General features: G+C 45.2%; 1 protein-coding gene across 5 annotated transcripts; it reads right to left on the minus strand.

Moving 5' to 3' along the window:
- Positions 1 to 3688: 3688 nt before the first annotated feature.
- Positions 3689 to 25662, minus strand: LOC114028026 (zinc finger protein 184-like). Of its 5 annotated transcripts, none has more exons than XM_027842210.1 (9): positions 25578 to 25662; positions 19514 to 19728; positions 16573 to 16664; positions 15259 to 15385; positions 14640 to 14742; positions 13633 to 13841; positions 13345 to 13440; positions 8659 to 8982; positions 3689 to 3915 (listed from the first exon to the last, which is right to left on the minus strand). In XM_027842210.1, exons 2-9 carry the CDS (start codon positions 19584 to 19586, stop codon positions 3869 to 3871), a joined length of 1071 nt encoding a protein of 356 aa, XP_027698011.1. In that variant the 5' UTR covers positions 19587 to 19728; positions 25578 to 25662; the 3' UTR covers positions 3689 to 3868. The 5 variants fall into 5 exon arrangements, with proteins under 5 accessions (XP_027698011.1, XP_027698012.1, XP_027698007.1 ...); XM_027842211.1 differs by having other exon boundaries at positions 3689 to 4030; XM_027842206.1 differs by lacking the exon at positions 3689 to 3915 and having other exon boundaries at positions 6290 to 8982.
- Between the last annotated feature and the right edge of the window lie 2016 nt (positions 25663 to 27678).

Raw genomic sequence — 27678 nt, forward strand, 5'->3', positions numbered from 1 at the left:
AATAGGTCAGTTTTATTACTCCCTTATTAAGTTTTATTTAACATTCACTCTTAAAAACTACCTAACTTGTGCATGGTATATTAAATTTTGTCCATAATTATCAAGTCCATAATTAAATAATTTTCTTTTTAACAAATTTATTTTTTGCTTTTAAAATTAATTTTAAAAATACTGACTTCCAGATTCTCTCTGTCCCTCTAACCCTTCCCCCACTGGTTGAGAAGGCAAGCAATATGATATCAATTATCCATGTGAAATAATGCAACGCACATTTCTATATTAGCCATGTTGCCAAAAAAAAGCAAGAAAATGAAAAAAATACTTCAATCTTCACTCAGGTCATCATTTATTCCTCAGGGGGTGTGCAGTATTTTTCATCATGACTCCTTCAGAATTGTCTTGGATCATTTTATTGATAAGAGCAGCTTAGTCTTTCACAGGGGACTGTTATTACAACATTGTTGTTACTGTGTACATTCTCCTGGTTCTGCTCACTTCACTTTGCATCAGTTCATAGAAGTCTTCCCAGGTTTTTCTGAAACCATCTTGCTCATTATTTCTTATAGCACAATAGTATTCCATCACAATCATATACCACCACTTGTTCAGCTATTCCCCAATTGATGAGCATTTCTTCATTTTCCAATTCTTTGCCACTACAAAGTCAAAGGGTATGCACAGTTTTATAGCCCTTTGAGCCTAGTTCCAAATTGTTTTCCATAATGGTTGGACCAGTTCACAATTCCACCAATAGTGTATTAGTGTCCCTATAATAAATATACAAAAGACTAGTAACCATTTCCCAACAGATAAATGGTCAAAGGACAGGAAGAAACATTTCTCAAAGGAAGTACTGGAAAATTTTCACAACCACATTAAAAAATTCTCCAAATTACTAATAATAGAAATGCTAATCAATTCAGGTTTCACCTCACATTCTATAAATTGGCAAAAATGACAAAAAATGGCAACAGTCATGTTGGAGGGATTTTGGAAAGATAGGGACACAAATACATTGTTGGTGCAGCTGTGAAATGGTACAATCATTTTGGAATTATGCAAATAAAATGACTAAAATGTCTATACTCTTTGAACCAGAGACTCCAATACTGGGTTTATATTCCAAGGAAACCACTGATAAGAAAAAAAGTCCCATATACTCCAGAATATTCATAGCAGCACTTTTTGTGATAGCTAAGAATTGGAAACAAAGTAGGTTCCCATAACTTGGGAAATAACTAAAGAAATGGTGGTACATGACTTTAATGGAATAGTGCTATACTGTAAGAAATTATGTGGGTGATGAATACAGAGAAGCATCGAAAGATCTACGTAAACTGATGCAGAGCAAAGTAAGAAGAGCCAACAAAACAACATACATAGTCACTACAACAATGTAAATGGAAAGAACAATGAATGATGCACCAAAAAAAAAATGAAAAGCAAATTAACAAAATTATAAAGATCAAGTGGGACTGGAATGAAGAGATATGAAAACACTCCCCCAATCAGCCCCTTTATGGAGGTAGGAGTTCCACAGGTATTATATGTTGTACATGTTTTCAGGCTTTTTCAATGTATCAATCCGTTGTTTTGATTTTTTTTTCCTCTCTAAAAATTTTGATTTGTTCTATGGGACGGCTCTCTGAGAGGGGAAGGATTACATGTGATACTATGGTGATGGAATAAACAGAAAAGATCGATGTAAAAAATGTATTTTAAAAACATGCATAGAAACATGCACTCTCTTTGAGTAAAACAGATTTTTGCATTGGCTGGGCCCAAAATTAGGTCTCATTTTGCACTGAGTCTTACACCTCTTTAAAAGGAGGTGGGTAGCATCTTCCAACATTTGTCCTCTAGAATTGTGGTTGGTTGTTACATTGAGCAGAGTTCCTAAGTTTTTCTTTTTCTTTTTTTTTTTTTTTTGGTGAGGAAATTGGGGTTAAGTGACTTGCCCAGAGTCACACGGCTAGTGAGTATTATGTCTGAGGCTGGATTTGAACTCAGGTCCTCCTGACTTCAGAGCCAGTGCTCTATCCACCATGCCACCCAGCTGCCCCATTCCTAAGTTTTTCAAAGTTGTTTTTACAATATTGCTGTCACCATATAAATTTTTTTTTTTACTCTGCAACAGTTCATGAAAGTCTCCCTAGGTTTTTCAGAAACCATTCATTTCATCATTTCTTTTGCACGATAGTATTCCATCACACTTATATACCATAAAGTGAAGTAAGTTGAATCAGGAGAAACAATATAAAAAATGGCTACAATATAAATGGAAGGAACAAATATGTCTGAATGCTGTGAAAAATCAAAATGACAATAGAAAAGATTTACGAACGTACCTCGTTTTGCAGAGGTGGGTTACTGTATTTTTTTTTTGTTATTTCATAAAAATTTATTGATGTTTTCCACATAAATTTCTCCCTATATTTCTCTGTTGAATGCTCCCAGAGAGCCATACCATATAACAAAGATGTTAAGCGAAGAAAAAAGCCCGTACAACTAATTGACACATTGGAAAATATATTCAATGATCCGAAGTCATACACCGAGACCTTTTCATATCAGTCTTTAAAATGATGCTTGTTCTTTCGACTTTATTGATTTATTAACCTGTGTAGTTGATTTGCATTCCGTCTTTTTTCCTACATCACCCCCCTGCACAGAACTCTGCTCCTGTCTGGCACTGAAAAGCCTCCACAACCTAGCTCCTTCTAGTACACTACGATCTGGCAACTTCGGTTTCCTCTGGTTGCTTGAGTGACCATCCCAATGGCCTTGGCCTATTTCACTGGTTGCCCCCCAGGGCTGGGACGCTCTTTCTTCACTTCCTGTTCTTAGAATTCCTAGCTTGAAGTCTACCACCTTCTGCAGGAAATCTTTCTTGCTCCCTCTCCCTCCCAAGTGCATTCCCTCCTAAAGTTCCCTTGCATTTACTTTGCATGTATCTTGTATGTAATTGTACATGTTGTCTTACCCATTAGAATGTAGGATCCTTTTGGGCAGGGGCCATTTGCACTCACATTTGTATCTCTAACGCTTAGCACAGTGCCTGGCACATTGCAGACACTTAAGAAATGTATGTAAATTAACTGAATGGTAAATGTTGATGAATTGAGAAGGGCAGTCACACTAGTAAACTGTCGGATGAACAGTTCAATTAGGAAAGGAATTTGTTATGCTAAAATGGTTACTAAAATGTCCAGACTATTTGACTCAGAGATTCCACACAGGTAGGCAGGTTTAGAGACAGAAAGGTTACATAAACACCAAAACGTTCCTAGCAGAATTTTTTGCGATAGCAACAAATTGGAAACAGACTAACTACTTCATTGTTTGGGGAATGGTTAAACAAAGTGTCTTATATGAATGCAATGAACTATTACTGTGTTGTAAGAAAGCACTATAAGTAATTCAGAAAACCATGAGAAGACTTAAATGGACTCAGTCAAAGTAGGGTAAGCAGTGTTGACCTGAAAGTTGGTTAAAACGACAACAAGCTAGGTGATAAGTAAATATATATTGTTTATTCCCTTAAGTCAGTGACATGTACATGGAGCCAGAGCTTTACTCTGCATCAAACAATTTTAGGAAGACATTTAAACCCTAACTCAGGATGTCTGTGTTACTAAAAAAAAATATAGCCTCCATATGTTTTTTTTAAAATATAGCATGGGAAAGGAAGTTTCTTAGTTGAATAGGTTGTAAATATAATAAAATAGGAGAATGTCAGTGTCAATTGAAATTATAGATCCAGGACATCTGTGCTTTCCCTCCATAATATAGGTCCGTAGGATACCAGGATAAGAAAAGTCCCACTATTCAAGACAGCGTCTGGTCCCAGATATCCCGTCCTTGGTGATCACAGACAGGAACGATGCTGGTCAGCTTCATCTGGCCCTGTAGTCGCTGACACAGGAAGGGGTATTTTTAGTTCACTTAGAAAAGATTAATTCAGGTTTTTGGCCCTTATTGGGGCTCAATTGATCTTAAAGGAGTATCAGCAGAAAATAACACGCAATAGCTGCAACGATACAAACCAGAAGAACAAAACTAATCAGAACAAGGAACCATTTTATTGACTGAGATGGGTCTTTTAAAAGATGAAAAAATACACCACCCTCCCTTCTTCTTCATATTTGTGACATTTAAAAAGGTCAAGAGGCATAGTTTCTGGGTAATTAATCATTGTATTAATAATGCTAGTATTTTGCTAATAAAAGGAATGGTCATTTGGCTCTGACCAAAGACAATCATGGCTGCAGGTCCTTGGGAAAAAACCTTAGGTCTCCCCAATTTTAATAACGGGCTGTTAATATGAGATAGAAATAATTTCTCTCATGTAGAAAATGAGTATGGAATATTGTATACTCTTCAACTCAGATTATTCATTAAGTTTTTACAGAATTGCATTTTTCCCCCTTTTTCTAAATTAATTACAAGAAATAACTCTCTGGGCAGGGGATGGGGAGGGATATATTCAGAAATGAAACCGATATAATGAAAGATATCAATTTTTTTAAAAAAAGAGAATATTAAAATATTATTTGTAAATGACACTGATAATTACATTTACAGATGTTTACAAACATTCTTCAATGAATCTACAGTAATGTAAGGGAGACTGGTGTAATCAACCACAGTGGAAAAAACAAAGTGGATGAAAAACACAGATTTTTCTAGAATATAGTATTCAACTGAATTTCTAATACATTCAGTTCTAACATTCAGCAGTTTTTAATCTCTTCATCTCTTGGAGCCATTTTGGTCTGGTCTGGTGAAACCTATGGGCCCCTTTTCAGGATAATGTTTTTTAAATGCATAAAATACATAGTATTAAAAGGAAATAATTATATATTATAAACTTAAAAAACTAAGTTAAGGATGCTTGAATTAGGACATTTCTATGAATATGTGTGCACACATATAATACACACGCATAAACGTACAAACATATGTGAAAGTGGGTAGAAAATCGGCCTTGGAGTCAAGAACACTTTAATTCAAAGGCTGCATGTGACGGGCAGTAGTTGTGTGACCAGGGGCAAAGCCCTTAATTCCCAGCATTCCAAGCAGCTCTGAGACTATATTAATGACTTCCTTCTCTGAATTAGTGAAGAGCAGTTTCACATTAGGGATTCTCAAAACCAATCAGCTCATATATTCAGAGCAAACACACACTGGAATAGACAGTGAGTTCAAATGGAGTGAGAGATGGGTATAAATTGGAGACAGAGATGAATCACGATTGAGAATTTCTGCAAGACTTTCAATGCTACCAAGCTACTCATTGTCATGAAAGCCTACTTCCTTAACAATTTTCTGATTCATGATACAGGGACAGTGACTTTTGGAACTCCATAATCTCAGAAGAATCAAAGTTACTGGTACAGTAAGAGTTCTCAATCCAAATCCCATCTCTGACACTTACTATCTTTGGAATCTTGGACAACTCCCACCACCTAGAACCTGATTTTCTTCATCCATAAAATGAGGTGGCTGGACAACATGATCTCTACATTCCTTCTTGGCTCTAACCTTGATAATTCCATGACCCTAGGACTGTTCGTGCCTGAGAGAAAATGCAGAGAGCAGGTTGTAGTAATGCAAAATGGAAACAACATATGAACTGGATAGGCAGAGATGGGTTGGAATCCAGAATAATTTAGCAGTCAGTTTGGCCCTCTCTTTTGCCATTATAACTTCTATTAAAGGTATCTATGAATAAGTTATCTCTCTTAGTAATCTATAAATTCTTTTAATTCCAAGGACTATGTGTCATTCCATCTTTGAATCTTCAAGTGGTAAGTGAGATTTTTTTTTTTTGAGGCAATCAGGGTTAAGTGACTTGCCCAGGGTCACACAGCTAGTAAGTGTCAAGTGTCTGAAGCCAAATTTGAACTCAGGTCCTCTTGACTCCAAGGCCAGAGCTCTATCCACTGTGCCACCAAGCTGCCCCAGTGAGATTTATATGAAATGATGCAGAGTGAAGAGCACAGAGGGAGAAAAAAAAATACACACTCTGATTTTGTGTAAACAATAAAATCATCTAGAAAAATGCATGAAAACAAGGATTTCAGAAGGCAACAAGGAAGCAAAGAAACTTATTTGTTGTCATCTTGTGGAAGCAAATATACATTTACTTTAACAAAGTGTAAATAAAGATTACTGTTTCACATATGCTAAAGCTTTTCAAACAAATATTTCTGTTAATGAGTAATTTTGGAATAAAAAGGAAAACAAAACAAAATTGAGAGAGCTGATCTAGTATAAGAAATTTCAGTGGTTTTGCCAAAATGTTTAATTAAAAAAACAAACCCCAAATCAGGCCCACTTGATTCACAAATTAAGAAGCTCTAGTGCCACCTAACAGCATCTTTGGTGTGTTACAGCAAAGACTGGCAAGAAAGGACAGTCTTTTTTTTTTAATCTCTGAAAACTCCAAACAATATGGTGGCTGGTGACATTTGTTACCAACTTGACTCTCCAGTATTAAACAAAAGATGACTATGCCCCCACATGATTTAATCTACCCAGTTATTCAGCATAGATTCTAGGATATGGGTTTATGACACCCAGATGAATTTCCATCATCATACAATTGAGAATCTTTGTCTTTCACATTAATTCGCTGATGTTTCCTAAGAGTTTCCCATATTAAATATATAAAGTTTTTCATCAGGATAATTTATCTCATAAGTATGGGTGTCCACTAATGCTGAGAAGTTAACCATGTTGGATTGGGAGGATACAACATGCAAGTATGAGTTATTTGATGGTTAACAAGGTATATTTTTTGACTGAAGGCTTTTCCACACTCATTACACTCAAAGGGCTTCTCTCCAGTATGAGTTCTCTGATGGTTAATGAGTTCATCCTTCCGAGAGAAGGCTTTCCCACATTCATTACACTGAAAGGGTTTCACACCTGTATGAATTCTCTGATGTCTGACAAGGGTTCCCCTAGCTCTAAAGGTTTTCCCACATTCGCTACATTCAAAGGGTTTCACTCCAGTATGAATGCTCTGATGTCTAATAAGGGTTCTCCTCTCACTGAAGGCTTTCCCACATTCACTACACTCAAAGGGTTTCTCTCCAGTATGAGTTTTCTGATGTCTTTCAAGGTGTCCCTTCAGACTAAAGGCTTTCCCACATTCTTTACATTCAAAAGGTTTCTCTCCAGTATGAGTTCTTTGATGTCTTTCAAGGAGACCCTTCAAACTAAAGGCTTTCCCACATTCATTACAATTGAAGGGTTTCACTCCAGTATGAGTTAACTGATGTTTAATCAGGTGTACTTTCTGACTGAAGGCTTTCCTGCATTCATTACATTCAAAGGGTTTCACTCCAGTGTGAGTTATTTGATGTCTAATAAGGCTTCCTCTGGTGATAAAGGCTTTCCCACATTCATTACATTCAAAGGGTTTGACTCCAGTATGTATGTCCTGATCTCTACTAGGTTTTCCTTTCTCACTGAATGCTTTTTCACTTTCAACATATTCAAAAGACTTCTCTCCAATGTGAGTTCTTTGATGACTTTCAAGGTATCCCTTCTCACTAAAGGCTTTCCCATATTCAAAGAGTTTCTCTCCAGTGAGAGCTTTCTGATTACTTTCAAGGCGTCCCTTCAGAATCAGGTCTTTCTCACACTCGTTATAATCGAAAGACTTCACTCCAAGATGAGATATCTGATAGTTATTATGGTATACCTTTGGACTGGAAGTTTTCCTATATTCATTATAAATAAGTGACTTTACTCCAGTATGACTTATCTGATGATTAATAAAGTATACTTTCCTACTGAAGGTTTTGCCACATTCATTGCATTCAAAGGGTTTTACTCCAGTATGTGTTCTTTGATGTCTAATAAGGGCTCCTTTTTCTGTGAAGGCTTTCCCACATTCATTACATTCAAAGGGTTTCACTCCAGTATGAGTTCTCTGATGTATAATAAGGGTTCCCTTTGCACTGAAGGCTTTCCCACATTCATTGCATTCAAAGGGTTTCACTCCAGTATGAGTTCTTTGATGTCTAATAAGGGCTCCCTTCTCCCTGAAGGTTTTGCCACATTCAACACATTCAAAGGGTTTCACTCCTGTATGAGTTCTCTGATGTCTATTAAGGTCTCCCCTCTGTATGAAGCCTTTTCCACATTCAATACATTCAAAGGGCTTCTCTCCAGTGTGAGTTCTTTCATGACTAATAAGGTGTCCCTTCTTACTGAAGGCTTTCCCACAATCATTACATTCAAAGGGTTTCTCTCCAGTATGAATTCTCTCATGACTAATAAGGTGTCCCTTCTTGCTGAAGGCTTTCCCACAATCATTACAGGCAAAGGGTTTCTCTCTAGGATGAATTGCTTCATGATGAATCAAGGGTCTCTTGTCGATGAAGGCTTTTCCACATTTACTACTTTCACATGGTTTCTCTCCAGTATGAATTCGCTGATGTTCAGTGAGGTTTGAGCTTCTGCCAAAGGTCTTTCCACTTTCACTGTACTCATGTAGCTTTTCTCCAGCATGTAGTCTATGAAATTTAATTAGATCTGAGTGGTAACTGAAGGGCTTCCTGCAAGTGTTATACTTATAATGGTTCTTCCCTAAAGAGACTGTATTACATTTAATTAGGTCTGAAATCCCCCTGAAGCTCTTACCAAGTGTCTTATATTTATGGGGACTTTTCCCCACAGCAGTACTCCATGGTGAAGCAAATCCAGACGCCTGGCTAAAACTTCTCCTGAATGTATTACACTGAGGTAGACTCACAATATTAAAAGTTGTTCTGTGGGTGCCTGCTACTTGTCTAGATCCTCTCTCTTTTGGTATTTCTAAAATGACATCAAGTTCTCCAGTTTCTCCCATTTCATAATGCCAAGAACTGTCCTCTTGCAGTCTTTTCTTAGATGATACACCTAGGTTAATTCCCTGTATCCATCCCGATTCCTGAGTTTCACATCTGGTCTCCTGAGTATGGGAACCTGAAAGAAAAATTTAAAAGTCACTAGTCATTGGTTTTGCTGGTTCTCCCCCTACCCTTTAAAAAAAAAAAACTACACACATAACATCCTCCCCCAACCCCCCCCAAAAAACTCTTGTCAGTGATGGATTTTTGGGAGGGGGCTAGGGGACATACAGAAAGAAGCTTAAGTGATGTAAAACAAAAGATATCAATAAATTTTTTTTTAAGTTGCTAATCATAGTTTTCTCTGCTAAGAGAAAGGAAACTTCTGTAGCAAATTTTACCCTCTGTCTCTTGCATAAAGGTGAATGATGCTCAATTTGGCCTAGGAAGAACAAGCACTGTTTACGTGGAATTAAGACAAGAGAACTGAGGAGAGGGTCACAGAGCACCTTGCCACTAGGAATAAATGATGTACGAGCCAAAGCTCTAAAGGCACTAACAGATGCCACTGAAAGAAATACTCTCAATGAAAAACAAAATTATCATCATAACAATGGAAAACCAGAAGGGGGGAGGGAACCAACAATCAACTAATGCGATTATTCAACTAGAAAATGGATTGGAGTCCTAAGTACATAGAAGGGATATACTTGGGTAAGCAATTGCAGAAACTTTTACGAATTACCGAGCTTCTCCCAAATTGTGAATAAAAAAGGAATCTAATATGTTTCAGGAAACTTTATAACAACAATTCTCAAAAAAATTGGATATGAAACGAACACAAATGATAGAGGATTAGAGGGAGAGACTAAAAGCCACTTTTTCATCACCATTTTACCCCCCTCCTTTCTGTTTGAGCGTGAGCCCTGGGGTTACCTGGTACAGTCAGTACTAAGAACTAAAGGGAGCTGACGATCATAAGAAGGATGAGAGCTGGAAGGATAAAGTTAGACATTAGATTGTAATTGGATTTTAAGCTCCTTGAGGGCAGGGACTGTCTTTTGCCTCTTTTTGAATTCCCCAGCATTTAGCATAGTGCCCAGCACAGAGTGGATGCTTAATAAATGTTCATTGACTGATTGAGGACAAAGAAAATAAGAGTAGTTCAACATGCAGATATGACTTTAGCTTGTGTATATGCTACCTTCTTGGAGACCTTTGGCTCAGGGGAAGAGGTTTACAGCCCCTGACTGATCTGGTTGAAAAGACGCTCTTCCCTGACTGAGAGAGGCTTGCTGACCACAGCTTCACAACTGATGGTGCAGGCAACAGAGCTGGCTGACATAAATATGTTGCTCTTCTGCGAGGGAAAGGTTCACTGAATACAGCAATCCCAGGGACTCCCAGTAGAATGTTAGGTTCTCTTCAAGGCAGCTGCATCCCTGAAGATGAGGAAGAATCAAGAGCAGTGACCAGGAATGGAGAGAAGTGATGCCCAACATGGAGTTTAAGAAGCCTGACACCCTGTGTGCACCAGCAGTGGAAGCAGACCCAGCAAAGGGAAGCTCAGGGACCTCATTAAATGCCCTTTGTAGCTCAGAAGCACCGGAGGTCTCTATTATCCATTCACGTGTGTATCCTGATCACATGAGTTCTGTCTGTGTCGATTCATTCATGTGAGTGGGATTCCAAGGGATGCCTATTCTTCCCAGAGAGTATTTTTGGCAGAATAAGGTCTGACTTTATTGGGAGTGGGGAGAAATTCTGTAGTTTTAAAAATTACTATATTTCATTACATGTTCAAATGTCCCCCCTGATGGACTGTTTCAATTGTGGTGAGGCAAAATATTCTTATCGATTCAACAAAAGGAAGAAATTACAGAGAATTTGAATATATAAAATTTACTGCAAAAAAAGGAATCTTTTGAGAAAAAAGAAAAGAATAAGCAAAAAATCTTTACCATAAATATTTTTTATAAAATGGCATCTTGAGAGGAATGAAAAGACTATGGTTAAGAGAACATTCCTGTGAGTATCAATGGTTATAAGAAAACCTAAGAAAAAAACTGGGTGTCCGTAAATTGTGGAATGGGCAAGCCAATGATGTGCAGCATGGATGTGGAATAAATATTCAGCAAAATGATGATGAGGAAGAATTTAAAAAAACAGGCGCAAGGTCATACGCCAAGGCAAAGAAAGAAGATGGTGGCCCCAAAAGAACGTTGTACACCTTAATGACAACGAGGTCATTAAAGACAAAAGAAACAGTCACCAGTTGTATCTACCCTGATGAGATGATCAGGAATGATGATGAAAACCAGGATGCAAGGCGGACGATAAGATGCTGGTCACCAGACACCTTCTGGGGAGGGTGATGCCTGGTAAAAGATGGGAGTTTACTGCCATAAATAGAGCCGCTTGCTGCCTGTTACTTTTATTTTGCTCAGTGGCACACTGCATGGAGGACTGGGCTTGGAGTCAGGAGGTCATTTTGTTGTTCAGTCAATTAGTTGTGTCCAAGTCTCCAGGATCCCATTCGGGGTTTTCTTGGCAAAAACACTGGAGTGGTTAGTCATTTGCTTCTCCATCTCATCTGACAGGTGAGGAAACTGACGCACACAGGGTTAATGACTTGCCCATGGTCACATAGCTGTAGTTGAACTCAGGTCCTCCTGACTCCAGGGCCACTATCCACTACCTAGCTGCTGGAGTCAGGAAGACCTGACTTCAAATTTGACCACAGACATTTCCCTGCTGTGTGACTGTGGGCAAGTCACTCTCCCTGTTTGCCTCAGTTTTCTTCACTGCAAAATGGGAATAATAGTCTCAACCTCCCTTCTAGGGTTGTTGTGAGGATGAAACGGGATGATATTTGTAAAGTGCTGAGCACGGTGTCTGCCACAAAGTGGGCACTATATAAATACTAACTGTGATTGCTGTTATTATTAAAGCTGGTTCATATATTTGAACATCTGCATTTTTCAATGGGGATCACTGGCATGGCAAATCTACTTTCGGGAACTTCGTGCAAGTTGTAGATATTTAAATGGAACTTCACTTTCTATTTCTGCCTTTTATATTTTTGGCTACAGGGAATACCTCCCCCAGCTCAGGGAGGCAAACATTTGGAAATGAAAGTGATGCCAGATCACAAGAGACTCCTTTCTTCTGAACACAGGGCTCAGGACTCTGGCCACTCTCCCTTGGATTGACCTTGAGGGTCAAGGGGAACCTTCCCTCTGCCTCCTTCCTGCAGCCAGCAAGGCTCTGGGCGCTAGCTCAGACGCACCTAAACTTGACCTCGAATTTGTGCTTCCTCTTCTGCATTGTGTTTCGTTGCCTGAGCAGAGGTGACCAAAGGGAAACTCTGTGAAGGCCATTTCCAGCTTTGGTGGCTACTTCATCTGTTCTGTATATTGAATATCTTCCTTATGATCCATCTTGGAGAGACTCTGGACATGAACCCCAGTGCTTTGTCCCACCCGCTTTGGGGCGGGGCGGGGTTAAGAAGCCAGAGAGGATGAGGACAGCTCGACTTCTCTGTCTGCGGCTCGGCTCCTCCGGGACTGAACCTGCTCCGTGTGAGCCTGGAGCCAACGTCCTTGGACAGAGGGTGCCCCGGCCCACAAGGCAGAGGGTCTTTGTGACGTCGAGCTAAGTCTGATCTTATTCTCCCTTGTAGCATTAGCCTCCTTGCCTGCTTGGTCACACACTGCTCCACACAGACCAGCCCAACCGGCCTGCTTGCGGTCCTTCATGAGCCATCTCCTGTCGGTCTCCATGACCCTGTAGGAGGCTGGCCGGCCCTCAGCCCTTCTCCAGCCTCCCCTCTGCCTCCTAGAGCTCAGGGCTTTCTCACCTCCATGAGGCCGTGACTGGACCTCCCAGGCACTGGAAAAGAAGACTGACAAACTGGTGCAAAGGGAAGTACGGAATCACGACGCAATGAGCCAAACGGAGAAACCGGATGCTGTTATGGTGACCAGCTGAGTCCTAAAGCAGGGACTGGAAATGACGCCTCCTCCCCTTTCCGCAGAGCTGGGGGATCAGGGAGGGGGAATGTGGCGAATCCCACGGCCGCTTCGGTGACGGCTCCGCTGGTTTTGCTGACCCATTTTTTCACTCTCTTTCCTGTCAGTTCTTTGTTACATGGGATGATTCTCTGGGCAGGTGGGGGTGGAGGCAGTGGTACTGACCATTTGGAAATGGAAGTGATGTGAACACAGAAGACATTTAAAAGCTTAAAGACATTCGTAGACATGAACGCTTTTGCTGATGGCAGGGAATTTTAGATGAATTTAAAAACCAACAAAAGGGAGGAAATGTTTCGTTCTGAGACAGGTAAATATGGAGAGAAAGCTATCCTTGTGAGAAAGGGAGCTCGTGCTGGACTTTAGCCCCAGGTGGCTGAGGGGTCATCGGGATCTCTCAGTCCAGCACTGAGCAGCTGATCTCGTCCTTGCAAAGATACCTACGTGGCATCTCATCACCCACTCACCTGGACAGCATCTGCTTGGCACTCCTCCCTCGGGCATCCATGGTGCCTCTCCTCTCTCCAATAGGGAGATCACGTCCAGTTTGGAAACGGGCAGCCCTAATCATAGGAATGGAAATGAGGAAGTAAAGGGGCTGGAAGACGCCTCAGAGAGCTCAGTTTTCTTCATGGAAAGCACGGTAGCTAAGAAAGGGTAGCTGTATGAAGGGCCTCTGAAGCATGCTCTGTACTGAATTCCAAGGAAGAACTGGTCTCAGATCAAATTTAGACTCAGAAAAAAATTCAGTTCACCTGACCATCCTGAGGTGGAGGAGCCCTTTGCATGCCTTCCGGTATCTCTTCGGGGCTTATCTGGGTTTTCACAGCATTGGAGAGGAGCTCTGGGGCTATGTAGGTAAACCCTTCCCGGGAAGGAATCCCCTTCATGACATCTGGCCTCTGCCTGAAGCCCTTCGAGGAGGTGGAGCCTGAGCCTCAGGAGGAACCCTGGGCCAGCTTGCCTGGCAACAAACTTCTTGACATCAAACGTTTTCTCCTTGTCCCCAGCGCCCTTGGTTCTGCCCTCTGGGTCAAACATGACTCAAAGGGCTACCTGGCAGCCCTCCAACACCTATCTATCAGGACTATCAGGACCCTCCCAAGTCTTCTTTGCTCCAGACTAGAGTTCCCATTTCCTTCAATTGATCACAGTATGACCTGGACTCAAGGCCCTCCCCCACCCCGTCCGCTCGCCTCTGGACCTTTATCAATGTCCCAGAAATGAGCATAACCCTCCAGACGAGACCTGATGAGGGCAGAGTAGACAGCGACCAGCCCCTCCTTATTGCTGGTGGCCCTGCCCCTCTCCATGCAGCCCAGCGTTGGCTGCCCCATCTCACTGTGTGCGACCGTGAAAAACTTGAAGCTTTTCTGGACAAACTGCGGCCACCCCAAGCCTTCCATGTCTTGCCCTTCTGAAGGTGACTGTAACTAAGTGCAGGACTTTACACAGATCCCACTGGATTTCATTCTCCCGGATTCAGCCAAACGTTGACCCATTGTCAAGGATCTTCTGGGATCCTGACTCCACCTTCCACCTAGAGCTGTATCATCTACAAGTTTTAATTCTTGGAGGTCTCAGGGGAGGTACCCAATTTAGCTAAGACAGTCCTTGCGTAATCTCATGGAGCTTTGGGTCTGGGGACAGTGAAATCTATGCAGAGGAGCACTCCAAGCAAAGGGCCTGGGGAAATGTTTGTGGGGAAGGAGGGACAGGGAGGGCTTCCTGCGGAAGCAGCCAAATGCCCTGGGGACGTTACCAAGAACCTTTCTTGTGAAGAAACAAGGAGTCCAAAGGCTCCATCTTCAGAGCTAGCACAAGAAAGCTACGGACGTCCATTCTTACTGTGAAAGACATTTCACCTGAGAATAGGAAAGACAAACATTCTTTCTACTGGCTATCAAGGGTTTTGGAGCCTTTCCACCTGCCATACAGTCTGGAACGTTCCCTTATGACGAGCTCAAACTCAACTAAGCATTTCAGAACCCCTCCCCTTCTCCCCCATCCCCAAACCTTCCTGATCAGACCTCCCCAAGCCTTCCTTTACAGAGGGCTGTGGTCTGGACTCTCCAGCTCGCTCCTCACTTTCCATCTGCAGCTCAGCTGGCTTACAACTCCATGGAACACGGTACCCATGAGGGCCCCTCCCTCAAACTCCAGCTTCCTTTTGGGTGCTGTTTTCCCTCACTGGATTATAAGCTCCTTGAGGGCAGGGTCTGTCCTTTTCTTCTTTGTATCCCCAGTGCTTAGTACGGGGCAGGGCACACAGTAGACACTCAATGAAAGTCCAAAGAATTCAACTGAATCATGACCCACCAGTGGGCATATTATTGTTATTATTATTATTGGTGGTGGTCACAAGGGATAACTGGACTTACCAAGGAAGACAAAGTTCTCATAGTTCTCCATCATTACATGCCGGTACAGGTCTCTCTGAGCAGGCTCCAGCTGTCTCCACTCCTCCCAGGTGAATTCCACAGCCACATCCTTGAATGTTACTGATTCCTGAAACATCAAATAGATTCTACTCGTGTCTCACCCAGCTGAGGAGCTGAGTCCACACCTGACACTACAAAGTGGTGGAGAAGAGCCTGAATGAAGTAACATCCAATGCAGGCAGAACTGATGTGATCACTGACCAGTGACCACAACACAAAGTGAAATCACGACTGCCAAAAAGTTAACTAGCTCAGCCCTCCGCTCCCTGCCCACCTGAGGGGTTTCTGATTTCGGGCTGACTTCTCAACCCAACCAATTGACTCTATGGACTTTGCCACCATGATGCCATTGCCATGTCACTTAGAATGTCTCTTATCACTTGGGGCCTCTGTCCCTTCTAACAGTCCCCTCACCACGCTGGCCCATGTCTGTCACAGGTGAGTTGTTTGCAAGGCCTCCACTTCGGAGAAAGGCCCAAGCCAGCTGTGCTTCGTTTCTCTCCCAGTCGTGCTTCTGAGTCTACAAACTTTGCCACCATATCCCTGTGGGGTACCGTGCCCCCTTCCACTCCCTGCTATGCTTTGTCTTCCCCTTTTAGAATCTCCTATTCTCCTCTTGAAATCAGGGAATGTTTTTCTTTTTGCTTACATTTGTATCCCCAGCACTTGGCACACTGTCTGGCATATAGCAAATGCTTAGCAGACATTTGTTGCCTGCTCTGACACATGACAACTCTTTGTGCCCTTTCTGCTGTGATGTTTGGAATTCCAGTTCCCTAATTAACAAATTTTTCTTCATTTTAGATTTTTCCTTTTGTCTTCTGGCATTTGCAGAAATCTATCTCCAGATGATTATGAATTCTTGCCGTCTTGTCCAGTATTGGTTCCGCTTTCTCTCATATATTTAATTTGGAAGAGAAAAAAATCTCTTAAGAGTAGGAAGACACCTTTGAGGTCATACAGTGTAACTTTCCAGCCCACATTCAGGAATCCAACTTCCACCAGCACACCAATTCTAAAAAAAATCCTTATCAAATCACATACCTTAATGGTGAAACTTGCTAACATTCCAACTGAAATGCTATATAACCTCTATATCAACCATTAAAGTAGTCAGAGAAAATCATGGAAGCATGAGGCCCTAGAAGGAACCTGGTACAGAGTACAGAGACCATCAAAGATAGGAGAAAGAGATGGTTTTATATACTTATAAATGACATAGTATTTCAGGAGAGAGGATAAACCTGAACTCACCTGAAACTTGGATATCAGGAACCCAGAAGTCATTCCCTCCTCACCCTCCATACTCCAGGCTTGGGGAATGGCAGAGTGTTGAGGAGTCTGAACTGGATAAGAAGAAAGAAGTCATGGCAGAGACCAACCCTGCCTTGCAGGTGCTAAACAAAATCCCCCCCAGCATCCTAGAAGGCCTCACCTCAGCCCTGGGCCATTATGTTTTGTCAACTCTACCCTCTAGATCCATGGTATCAAACTCAAATAGAAGTAAGGATCACTAAACCGTACATAAGGATCACTATGGGCCACATTTCTTTTTTGTCTAGGCACTGGGGTTAAGTGACTTGCCCAGGGTCACACAGCTAGTAATTGTTACGTGTCTGAGGCCGGATTTGAACTCAGGTCCTCCTGAATCGAGGGCCGGTGCCCTATCCACTGTGCCACCTAGCTGCCCCTTATGGGCCACATCTTGACTTAGAAAACCACATGTTGGGGCAGCTAGGTGGCACAGTGGATAGAGCACCAGCCCTCAATTCAGGAGGACCTGAGTTCAAATCCGGCTTCAGACACATCACACTCGCTAGCTGTGTGACTCTGGGCAAGTCACTTAACCCCAATTGCCTCACCAAAAAAAAAAAAAAAAGAAAAACACATGTTAATTTTATCTATGTTCCACTGTATTTTTACTTACTCCGGTTAATCTGGTCTGGGTCACACCAGAAAGTGTTTGACACCTGTGCTTGGGCGACCTTTTCCTCCACTTTCTCCGGGCTACAAATCCTGCTGACCCTACAATAAGGTTCTCTCTACTCCCCCTCCTTCACTTTCTCCTGGTTATAGACCTTTGTTCTACTTTATTCAGTTAAGCTCAGACAATCAACGTGAACCCCTTCAAATTCCCTGAGCTCATTTTACTACTGCTTTGTATTTTCATTTTCCCTCTCCTCCCTCCTTCCTCTCTGAGAGGAAATAAAGTTCAACATGACAAGTGTGGATTAAGTACCCATCAGGTGCCAGATGCACAAAGACAAGACAAGTACCTGCCCTCAAGCAGCCAACATTCCACTGGGGTGATGGAGTATACATACAGATAAGCCAATGCAAACTACATGCAAATTAACTTGAGGCAGAGCATCAGCAACAGGAATCTTGGGAAAGGCTTTGAGAAGGAAGGGGCGTGCGAAAGGTGCTCCAGCCTGCAAGAAGCAGCCGTGAGGAAGGCAGCATTCCAGGCATGTGGGCAGCCTGGCAGAAGACCTGAAGCAGAGCACGGGCTGTCCTGGACAGAAAAGAGCAAGTGGCTGGTGGTGGGGATAATGGGAAACCAACAGGAATGGATAGGTTGAGGCAACTGTGAAGGGCAAAGTGCCTAACGAGGTTTTTGTATTTTAATTTAGAGTAGATTTAGAGCCACTAAAGTTCTCAAAGTAAAACTAAAGTTCACTAAAGTAGCAAGACAATGACACGGTCAGGGCTGTGCTTTAGGAATATCCACTTGGTGGCTGGTCCCTGCGGTCTTTCATGTTATCAACGGCGTCTTAATTGCCAAATCTATGACCTCTTCTCCATCCTCGTCCTTCTCAAACTCTGTAGCACTGGACGCAGTAAATCGCCTTCTCCGGAATACTTTCTCCTCTAGGATTTTGTGGCATTCTTTTCTCCTGGCTCTCCTATATGTCTGACCATTCCTTCTCAGCCTCTTGCTCATTCTTCATCTGCATCAACCTCTCTAACCATGTGCATCTCCCGAGGCTTTGTCCTCAGTCTCCTCCTTTTGTCCTATGCTCTTTCTGTAGGAGCAGAACCTGGTTTCAATGGTTTGGTCTCAGCCCCAAGGATGCATGTATGCTAAGGTTTAAGTGACCCAGAGACTGGGTGATCCCACCTGCCCCATCTGCTTTTATGCTGTGGAACAGTTAGACTTAAGTTTCATATCTCTCGGCCCCTCATTCCTTATTAGGAAATTCAGAGTATACCTTCTTTTAGTGGCCCATACTGCCCTGCCTTGGGCTGGGCTTGGTCTCTTGTTCCCATTCTACTCAACTTTTCCCCTCCTCGACAATGTCCCACCCCAAAACTCCCCATTCTCCTGTGCCCTCTGGAAGGCAACGCACTTGCCTTCATCTTACATCTTTTCCCTTCCTATTCCTTCCATCTGCTGGCTCTCACTGAGACCTGGCTCCTTTCTGATGGGCACCCTCTCCAGCCCTGGCGGCATCTTCACTCAGTCTTCTGGTCAAAGCCGGGAATTGGAATACGCCTTGTTTTCCATTGCTGCCTCCAGGCTGTCTCCCTATCACCATCATTCAGTCACCTGTTCTCCTTTGAGGTTCATGAAGTCTACATTTAGTAGATAATCAACATGCGCACAGACATTGTCCACAGACTTCCAGGACAACTCGGTCCTTTCTCGGTAAGTTCAGTATCTGGTTCACAATTTTTCCCTCCTCCTCACTCCTGCCCTCATACTAGAGGACTTCAGCAAACATACTGACTCTTCTTCAAACAACCCAATCTCTCACTTCCTCAACCTTAATTCTCCCAAGCTACTTCCCTACCCCCCCTCAGCCACATATAAAGATGGTCGGACCCTTGATCTCACCATCACCCATATTTATATCGTCTCATCAGCCACAGTGGGACACACTGCACCTTGACTCCAACATAGTGATGGCATTTTGGTCTTCTTCAAGGACGAAGGACAACAACCAATCACCTCCATATTCAAGAATTCTGAAAATTCCCTTATCTGATCATAATCTAGTGGATTTCCTCTTCTCCTCCTGCCTTCCCATACCAAACCCTGCTCTTCATTCACACTGTGACCCCTAGTCCCTTGATGCTTCAGTTCTCTCCTAGGCCATCTCACCTTCACTAGCTACACTCTCCTTTCCCCGTCCTGATCCCCTGGTAAATCAGTTGAACTCCCCTGTTCTCTTATCAGGCCAGGCGTTATTACCTCGTGTCTGTGGAGTGCTCTGCAGGTCTGTGAGGGCCACATAAATGTCCGATGTTATGGGTATTGTTACCATCACTGGAAAGGAAGGCTGTGAGGCAGTGGACTGAGGGCTGGCCCGCAGCCAGGAAGACCAGGGTCAAGCTCTCCCGCTGACCCCTACTAGCTGAGTGACCTGCAGAAGACTTTGCTTTCTGTACCCCAGGAGCTCTGTAAGTCTGTGAGGGAGAGAGGAACAGTTGGTTTTTATCAGCAAAGGGCGTTTTCACACTGGGGATTTCCTATACTGATGAAACCTGTCACATTCTCTTCCCCCACGCCCTTCCCATCCTGCTGGGATTCCACGAGGAGTCTGGTCATTTCTGAGGATGATCTAGTGAGTGTGTATGTGTGTGTCTCTTCTCTTGCTGAAGTGTTTATGGGCTTCCTAGATGTCCAGGGGAGTGCTCTCATATTTGTGACTGGATCAGGAAAACACTGAATGTGGGAGCCCGCACCAAGGATGTTCAGGAACAGTAGGTACTGTCAGAAGCAAGCCAGTGAGGCAGCTCTGGGGCTGTTTGGGCTCCCAGGTAGCAGCTGCTGTGACTGCAGTGAGGGAATAGGTGTGCAATAAATGCTCCACACTTGACAAATGTCAGGCATTATTACTGTTACTCTCCAGGGGAAGGGGCTGCTCTTGGTATTTCCAGCCACTTATCTGAGAATGAGCATCAGCCTCTAACACTGAGTCAAGGCAGATGCACCCACTCCTTAATTAGGCAAAGTCTAGATTCCTAGTTGGGCAGCTAGGTGGTGCAGTGGATAGAGTGCTGGGCCTAGAGTCAGGGAGACTTGTCTTCTTGAGTTCAAGTCTGACCTCCGTCACTTATTTAAGCTGTGTGACTCTGGGCAAGTCACTTAATCCTGTTTGCCTCAGTTTCCTCACCTGTAGTATAAGCTGGAGAAGGAAATGGCAAATTACTCTAGCATCTTTGCCAAGACCTCAAATGGAGTCATGAAGAATTAGACATGACTGAAAATGAGTGAACAACAACAAAAATGTATGTTCCCTTTTATTTACTGAAAGAGACAAAGGAAAATTTCATGAGAAACACAGAAAAACAGCTCCAAGAGAAACAGAGTTCTGGGAAGACCTAAGACAAAAATAGCGTGCTTCTCACAAGGAAGAGTACTTAACCTTTGGTTTCAGTGCATTGTCTCTCAGTGGCTAATTTCCATATGACTATTTAAAAGTCTTGAGGTTTATAGCTGGGACCCTCTAAATCAAAGAACTGTTTGGGGAACCACAGAATAATTTCCTATAGGCTATTTGTGCTACATATAACAGAAATGAGAATTTTAGATTTCTCAATCTAAGTCAGAAGGTCCTGAGTAGAGGTAGCAGAAGCATGGGTAGTCAGGGCATTAGAAGGGAGAAGACAATGAGATAAGATGCTTCTGGTAACCAAGGCACCAGGGGAAAGGGTGCAGAAACCAACAGAGATGAGATGCCAAGAGAAACATGACCCAGTGGAGACCAGCAGGCTAGAGAAAGGCAGGCTCTATAGCTGATGTGAGGAACTGTTCTGATTGGAGGAAAGCTTTAATGCTGAGAGCTAACTGGGGAAAGTAGGATCCTCTGCAGATTGAAAAGCCTACTAGGGAAAGGCTGCCTTGCTCTCTAGTGCCATTTACAGCTCAAGAGGAGAAATCCCTGAGAAGCTTGCCTGCATTACCCTTTACTGCCTTTCCATGGATCCAATGATCATCTCTAAGCTAACGATTCTCAATTCTATTTATAGAGCTCTAACTTCCCTCCTAGCCCCCAGACTCACATCTATAACTGCATATTGGGCATCTTGAACTGGGTGTCCTAAATATCTTAAACTCAACAAGTCCAAAACTAAGCTCATTCTCTTTTCCTGCCAAGCTCTCCTCTCTTCCTAACTTTCTGATTACTATGAAGGATGCTATTATCTTCCTAGCCACTTAAGTTCATGAAACTAGTTGTCACCCTTGACTCCTTACTTTCTCTTATCTCCTCTATCCCATCTGTTACGGCGTGCTGTAGATTTTACCTTCATAACATCCCTTGCATACCTCCCCTTCTCTGCTCTGACACGGCCGCCACTTTGGTGCTGGTCCCTATCACCTCATTCCTAGACTGTTGTAACAGCCTTCTGGGTGCTCTCTCTACTTCAGGTCTCTCTCCTATCTCCAGTTCATTCTCTACTCAGCTGTCAAACTGATATTCCTAAAACACAGGTCTGACCATGTCACCCCCCCCTTCTTCAATAAACTCTGGCTCCCCTGCCTTCCCCACTACCATTCTAGTCTTCTTACACCTTATAACCACTTTCTCCCACCCCATTCCCCTAACATACTCTGCAATACAGTGACACTGGCCTTCTTGCTATCCTTCCACCTCCCAATTCTATGCATTTTCATTGGCTGTCTCTTGTACTTGGAATGTTCCACCTCCTCATCTCTGTCTCCTGGCTTCCTTCAAGCCCAAGATAAAATCCTACCTTATATAAGGAGCCTTCCCCATGTTTGTCAAATTGTCCCGTACAGATCTCGTTTGTATGTGGCTGTTTGTATGTATTCTTCCTCATTAGACTGTGAGCTCCTTGAGATCAAGGAATGTTGTTTATTGCCTTTCTTTGTACCTCCAGTGCTGAGTACGGTGCCTTGCACACTGAAGGCACTTAGCAAATGCTTGTGCTCCTAACCTGACTTGATTTCAATGGTTCCGAAGGGAAGTCCCATGGAACAGAGAGCAGATCTGGGAAGCTACATAGACTCCAGGCTTTCAGGCCTCTGCCTGCTAAGTGGCCTCTGCCTTAGCAGCCCAAGAGTAGCAGAGACATAGATTTGTATCCAGGAGCCCGGAGAGACCCAGGAGAAAACTGGTTCTGCCCAAAGCACATTACATAACAAGGTCACGAAGGCCTTTTGTCCAAAGTTGTCAGCTGCCTCAGGCACATGGTTTCCCACTCACGTGCCTCACTCTTGGCTTTCTGTAAGTTTGTGTTCATTTCCCCTGTGGTGGCAGAAAGTGTATACCTTGGTGGTAGAGTGTAAGCCAGGCTCCTGCACAGGCAGTTATGCTGGGATTATCCTAGATTTGCCTTCAGCTAGTGAACTACAGACCACTGAAAACTAGCCTGCACTGCATGGCTTTAGCCCTCAGGATGCCAAGACTAATAAATTCAGAGACTGGGCATTTGCTCTCTTCAGCCTCTGCTGGACTGGCACCCCGAGGCTCCCTGCTTCCCTGCCCCTCAGGCACCTTAGAGAACACCGTCACTTCCCTGGTCTTACAGATAACAGGGCACTCTCACACCGGCATGGTACCTGCTCTCCATCTAAAGCTCCACATCAGTGTGAGCCTGGAGCATGGATACGGCCCATGACTGGCGCCAGCTGCAGGCACAGGCCAGGACCGCCTCCCTTAGCGGCTCTCCTCCCCCTCCTCCTTGCCTTGTGAGAAGCAATCCAGCTATACCCACTGTTGCTTTTCATCCAAACTCGCCACAGCAAACTTGGAGAAGTGTTGGGAAGTGAGGAGCTTTGGCTCTGGGAAGGGTAGTGCCACCGGGATGGGCATTTTCCCCATAGAGGGCGGTGGCCAGCTAGCTAGGAGACTGAAGCCATGCGGTCACCCGGGCACCCAGCTGGCATTCAGCTTGGGGCAGAAAGCCTGCCCTGAAACCCAACCCTTCCCGGGCTCTTGAGGGTGGGGTTGCTCAGGAACAAGACATTAACCCCAAGGGAACAGAGGACTCTAAATCTCGGCTGGGCCTTAAAGTGACAGAAGCTCTCGCCCACAAGAGGGTGGGAGTAGTGGGGACGCACTGGGTGGAAACGGCCTGAATCTGCCCAGAAGCCATCTCCACCTGGATGCAAAACAACAGCCTGAAGACAGAGGTGCAGATGAATAGTGACAGCGCTCGTTGGCACTGAAGGCAGGTGTCAGCAGAATACTGGACACTCTTCAGAAGCCTGGATTATCCAAATGGTCCACTGTGGAAGGTGGATCGCCCTGGGAGGCTTCTCCACTGACTCCCCTTCTGACCAACACCATGGCCACCTAGCAGACATAGTAGGAACACCAAGGAACCGTATTAGAATGGCTTTACTTGGCCATCAACATATTCCACTGGAGAGATTTCACAGCTGCTCCAGACAGATAGTGGTCCATCCCCATAGAAGCAATTTCTATGCAGATATAGGATGGACAATGGCCAAGCTCCACCTTGACTCTGACATTACAGATATTGTATTGATGATATTATCACACTGGGAAAAACGGAGGCAAAAGTGGGCACTGCCCTGAGGATAAATGGAAGAAGATGGGTAGGCAGTTAACACAGATAAGATACAAGGACCATCCTAAGCGGTTAAGTTCCCAGGGCCATAATGGGCAGAGGTCCAGAGGGACATCTCTGAAGTGGCCAAAAAGGAACTGGCCCTGCAGCCCCCAACAACCAAGAATGAGGCTCAGACCTTGACTGTCCTCTTTGGCTGCTGGTGGCAGCAGGTCCCATATTTGGGGATCAGCATGATGCCTTTCTACCCCAGGACTTGAGTGGAGGCCCTGGAAGCTGCCCAGCTGGCTATCCAATAGTCCTTCCACTTGACCTTCTGTTACCCACCAATGCTACAAATTCTAGGTATCGACTAATCTAGTAGCATTAGCCTAGACTCAGTCTAGAACTTATGGAAGAAGGATGCAGCTGGAACATGGAGACCCTTTAGGTTCTGGTCCTGCACATCTATGGGGCAGTGGTCACTTACACTCCTCTGAGAATTACCCTGCTACTAACAGTGAGGGAAAGACGGAAAGCCTGACCAGGGACATTAATGTCACACTGAGACCTGTGACACCTAGACTCCAATGGGCCCTGACGGAGACCAAGTCCTACATGGCACAAAGAGTATTTTATTATTTTGTTTTCCTCCATCGTTTCATTGCTTCCAACCCTTTGTGACCCCATTTGGAGTTTTCCTGGCAATTTACTGGAGTAGTTTGCCATTTCCTTCTCCGGCTCCTTTTACAAATGAGGAACTGGCACCGGCTCACTGACTCCTTCACCATCTACCTCATACACGCCCTGGTGTCGTTTTGGCTGATTATTTAAAAATGAGAAGTATACCAGTGGGGACCCAAGACCCAGTACTTCTCTTCCCATAACAAGGTTAGCTCTAGGAAGGTGAGAGTGAGTTGGAGCCTTGTGATCACCACTTCTCTGTGGAATAACCACACATGCTGGAGTGGGTGCAAGTGGGGCGAGAGAGTCTGGACAGATGTGGGAGTCAGGGCCACACCCAATGGGGCACACATACAAGAAGCCCAATGGAAGAGCAGATATTCACGCTTAGGTTCCGGCAGACCCGGCATCAAGCCGTGTCCCTAAGTTACAGGGCTGCACTGGAGACGGGCTTCCTTATCGGAAATGACCCACCTTGGAGAAATCACAGGTCCAGCCTCAGTATGGCCCCCAGAGATTCCTTCCCCCTCACACGTGGCAAACCCTCCCCCGTGGCGTGGCCCATGACGTCACTCCATTCCGTGGCCCAACAATCTGACCACAGGAGGGAGGGGTGAGGCTTAGGACCCACGCCCAGACCCCAAAGCTTTTCCAGCTGGGCCCATCAGAGCCAGGGTGGTGACCTTTTGGAGACTCCCTCCCGACCCCTGCCATCTGAGGGACAGCAGGAAGACCCGGGTTCAAGTCTGGCCTCTGGGTGACCCAGGAAACCTGCTGCGCCTGTTTGCCTCAGTTTCCCCAACTGTAAAGTGGGGGTCATCATAGCATCTCCCTCCCTCGGTTGCGGTTATCAAAGGAGTTCACGTTTGTAAGCGTTCCGATGCGCTAAGTGCTTGTTACCGTTACTACTAGCGGCTGTTACTGTTGCTGGGGCAGCACGCGGGGTGACTTATCTGACCACAGGAAAGCACCACGAGCTACCCCTAGGGTGTGGGGAGGGGTCACCTAAGCATGCCCCCTCCTCCCCTCCCCCCTTAGTCACAGACTCTCACGCACACACCCGCACGGCCGCATGCTGGCTCAGTACCTACCCCCAGGGGGCGCCAGGCGCGCGCTTCCTCCTCTAGCTGCTCCACCAGGGGGCGCAGGGACGGGGCTGCGCCTGCGCACTCCCGGGGCCTCAACGGAGCCCAGTCCGGCTGTCGGGCCTCTCGGGACAATGCGGTGCCTCACTCCCAGGGCCGGAAGGACCGCAGGGCCAGGACGCGGAAGGACGATTCCCAACATACACCGAGCGCCGCGGCATCCGCCCTGGACGGGCCGGAGGAGTTCCCGAGGCATTCTGGGAGATGCAGTCCGGGTGCAGGAAGGCGCGGGACACCCCCGCCCGGCCCGCTGCGCCAGGCGCGCCCTCGGACGGACTCCATCTCCCAGAAGGCTCCGCGTGCCCGTTGCAGCGCCGCGAGTGCGCCTGCGCGCTGGGCGGAGGCGGGGCCGCTGCGCGCTTCCCCGAGCCTGCCCGGCTCGTCTGGGTCTGGGGCGCCCCCGTCCTACCCCGCCCCCCAGCTTTGGCCTTGGCCTTCCCGGGATGGGCGGTTTCTATCGAGCCCTTTCCTAAAGGGAGGTCTTTGTAAGCGCTTTGCCCCCTCGGAAGCGATCCACACAGGCGAGCTGCGGTCGCTGCTGTTGGCCGGGGGCCGGACCGAGCGCCGCGCGGCGGGAAGACCTGGGTTCACATGCAGACCCTGGGCAAGCCCCTTCACCTCAGTCTGTCGCATTTTACCATCCATGAAATGGGAATCACGACAGCACCGACCTCCCCGGGTGGTTGTGAGAATCAAACGCCATCTCGGTTGTAAACGCCTAGCCCTGTGCCAGGCACACAGTAGGCGCAACATAAACGCGTACTCCCTTTCGCTTCCTCCATCCCAGCCGGTTTTGGACTCAGGGGCTCCAGGCCCGCACGTGATGCAGGGACCTCGTGTGACCAAAGGGGCAACCCTGAACCTGCCCTGCATCCGGTCCAGAGGAGGGCCGGCCACTTGAGTGGTGACCAGCCTGTACAAGCAGAGCAAGGGAAAGGAGGAGCTGCCTGGAGGGGTGTGGGGCAAGGCCCAGAGGCCTCGGGAACCTTGTGAGTGACCCTAACGTTGACGAAGCCTCCTCAGGTGGTGAGCCGACATCCAGCCGGGAAGGATCGCTAACACGGATGATGGAGGAGGTCCCACACGGCGGCAGCACTGGGATAGATACGGCACACAGTCGGCCCTGAATAAGTGCTTACGGACTGAAAGTATGGGGATGGGCCCACCCACGGAGCCACCCCAGCTTCAACAGCAGCTATCAGAGTCTTTATACAGCAGGTACAAGCGAGCAGCTAGGAGGTGCAGTGGATGGAGCACGGCCTGGAGTCAGGAAGATTTGAGTTCAAGTCCAGTCTATCCAGTTTCTAGCTTTGTGATCTCGGGCAAGTCATTGAACCCTATTTGCCTCAATTCCTCATCTGAGAGATGGGAACACGCTGGAGAAGTAAATAGCAAACCACTCCCAAATCTTTGCCAAGAAAACACTATGGGCAGCTTCCATGGGTTCACAGAGTTGGACACAACTGAATGACAACAAAGAGTGGCACAGACACTCTCCTCTATGGGACCCACATAGGCTAGGGAATGACTCTGGACATGACTTCCTCTTTCTTTCCTTCTCTGAATCCTTTGTGGATATTCCCAGAGACCTGTCCAGTTACATTAGCCACAGATGGAATCCTGGGACATTATCTCCGTGTTTAATGTTGGCAGGATTCTGCAGGTATATTTACACAGGGCATCCCAAATTTGACTGTGAGCTCCTTGAAAAGACTTTCTTTTGGCCTTTCTTTGTACCCACAACACTTCGCACTGGACCTGGCACAGACTGAGCACTTGATAAATCCTTGTTAGCTAAGTCTAGAAAGTGATTCTGGTCACTGCCACCTGCTCTGTAACCCAGCGATGCTGGCCTCCTCGTTATTCCTTCACAAAACACTCCATTTCCTGACTCCAGGCATTTTCCCTGGCTGTCTCCACATGCCTGAAACTCTTTCCCTTGTCAACCTGAAAGTTTAGTGAAAGACGCAACAAGCTAGGTGATAAATATTTCATATTGTTTATTCCCTTAAGTTAGTGACGTATACATGGAGCCACAGCTTTAACT

Source organism: Vombatus ursinus, unplaced genomic scaffold (genome assembly GCF_900497805.2).
Source record: "Vombatus ursinus unplaced genomic scaffold, bare-nosed wombat genome assembly UNPS02014868.1, whole genome shotgun sequence".
Lineage (NCBI taxonomy): Eukaryota > Metazoa > Chordata > Mammalia > Diprotodontia > Vombatidae > Vombatus > Vombatus ursinus.

What these genes read in the sequence shown, in the direction of transcription:
- LOC114028026 (XM_027842206.1), bottom strand. Translation starts at nt 19,586, where the DNA reads ATGGTAACAATACCCATAACATCGGACATTTATGTGGCCCTCACAGAC. An exon ending in TCCTGATATCCAAGTTTCAG is followed by an intron (nt 15,386 to 16,572) that starts GTGAGTTCAGGT and finishes TTGATGTTTCAG; the next exon opens with GAATCAGTAACATTCAAGGA. An exon ending in CTCCACCTCAGGATGGTCAG is followed by an intron (nt 13,441 to 13,632) that starts GTGAACTGAATT and finishes TCCTATGATTAG; the next exon opens with GGCTGCCCGTTTCCAAACTG.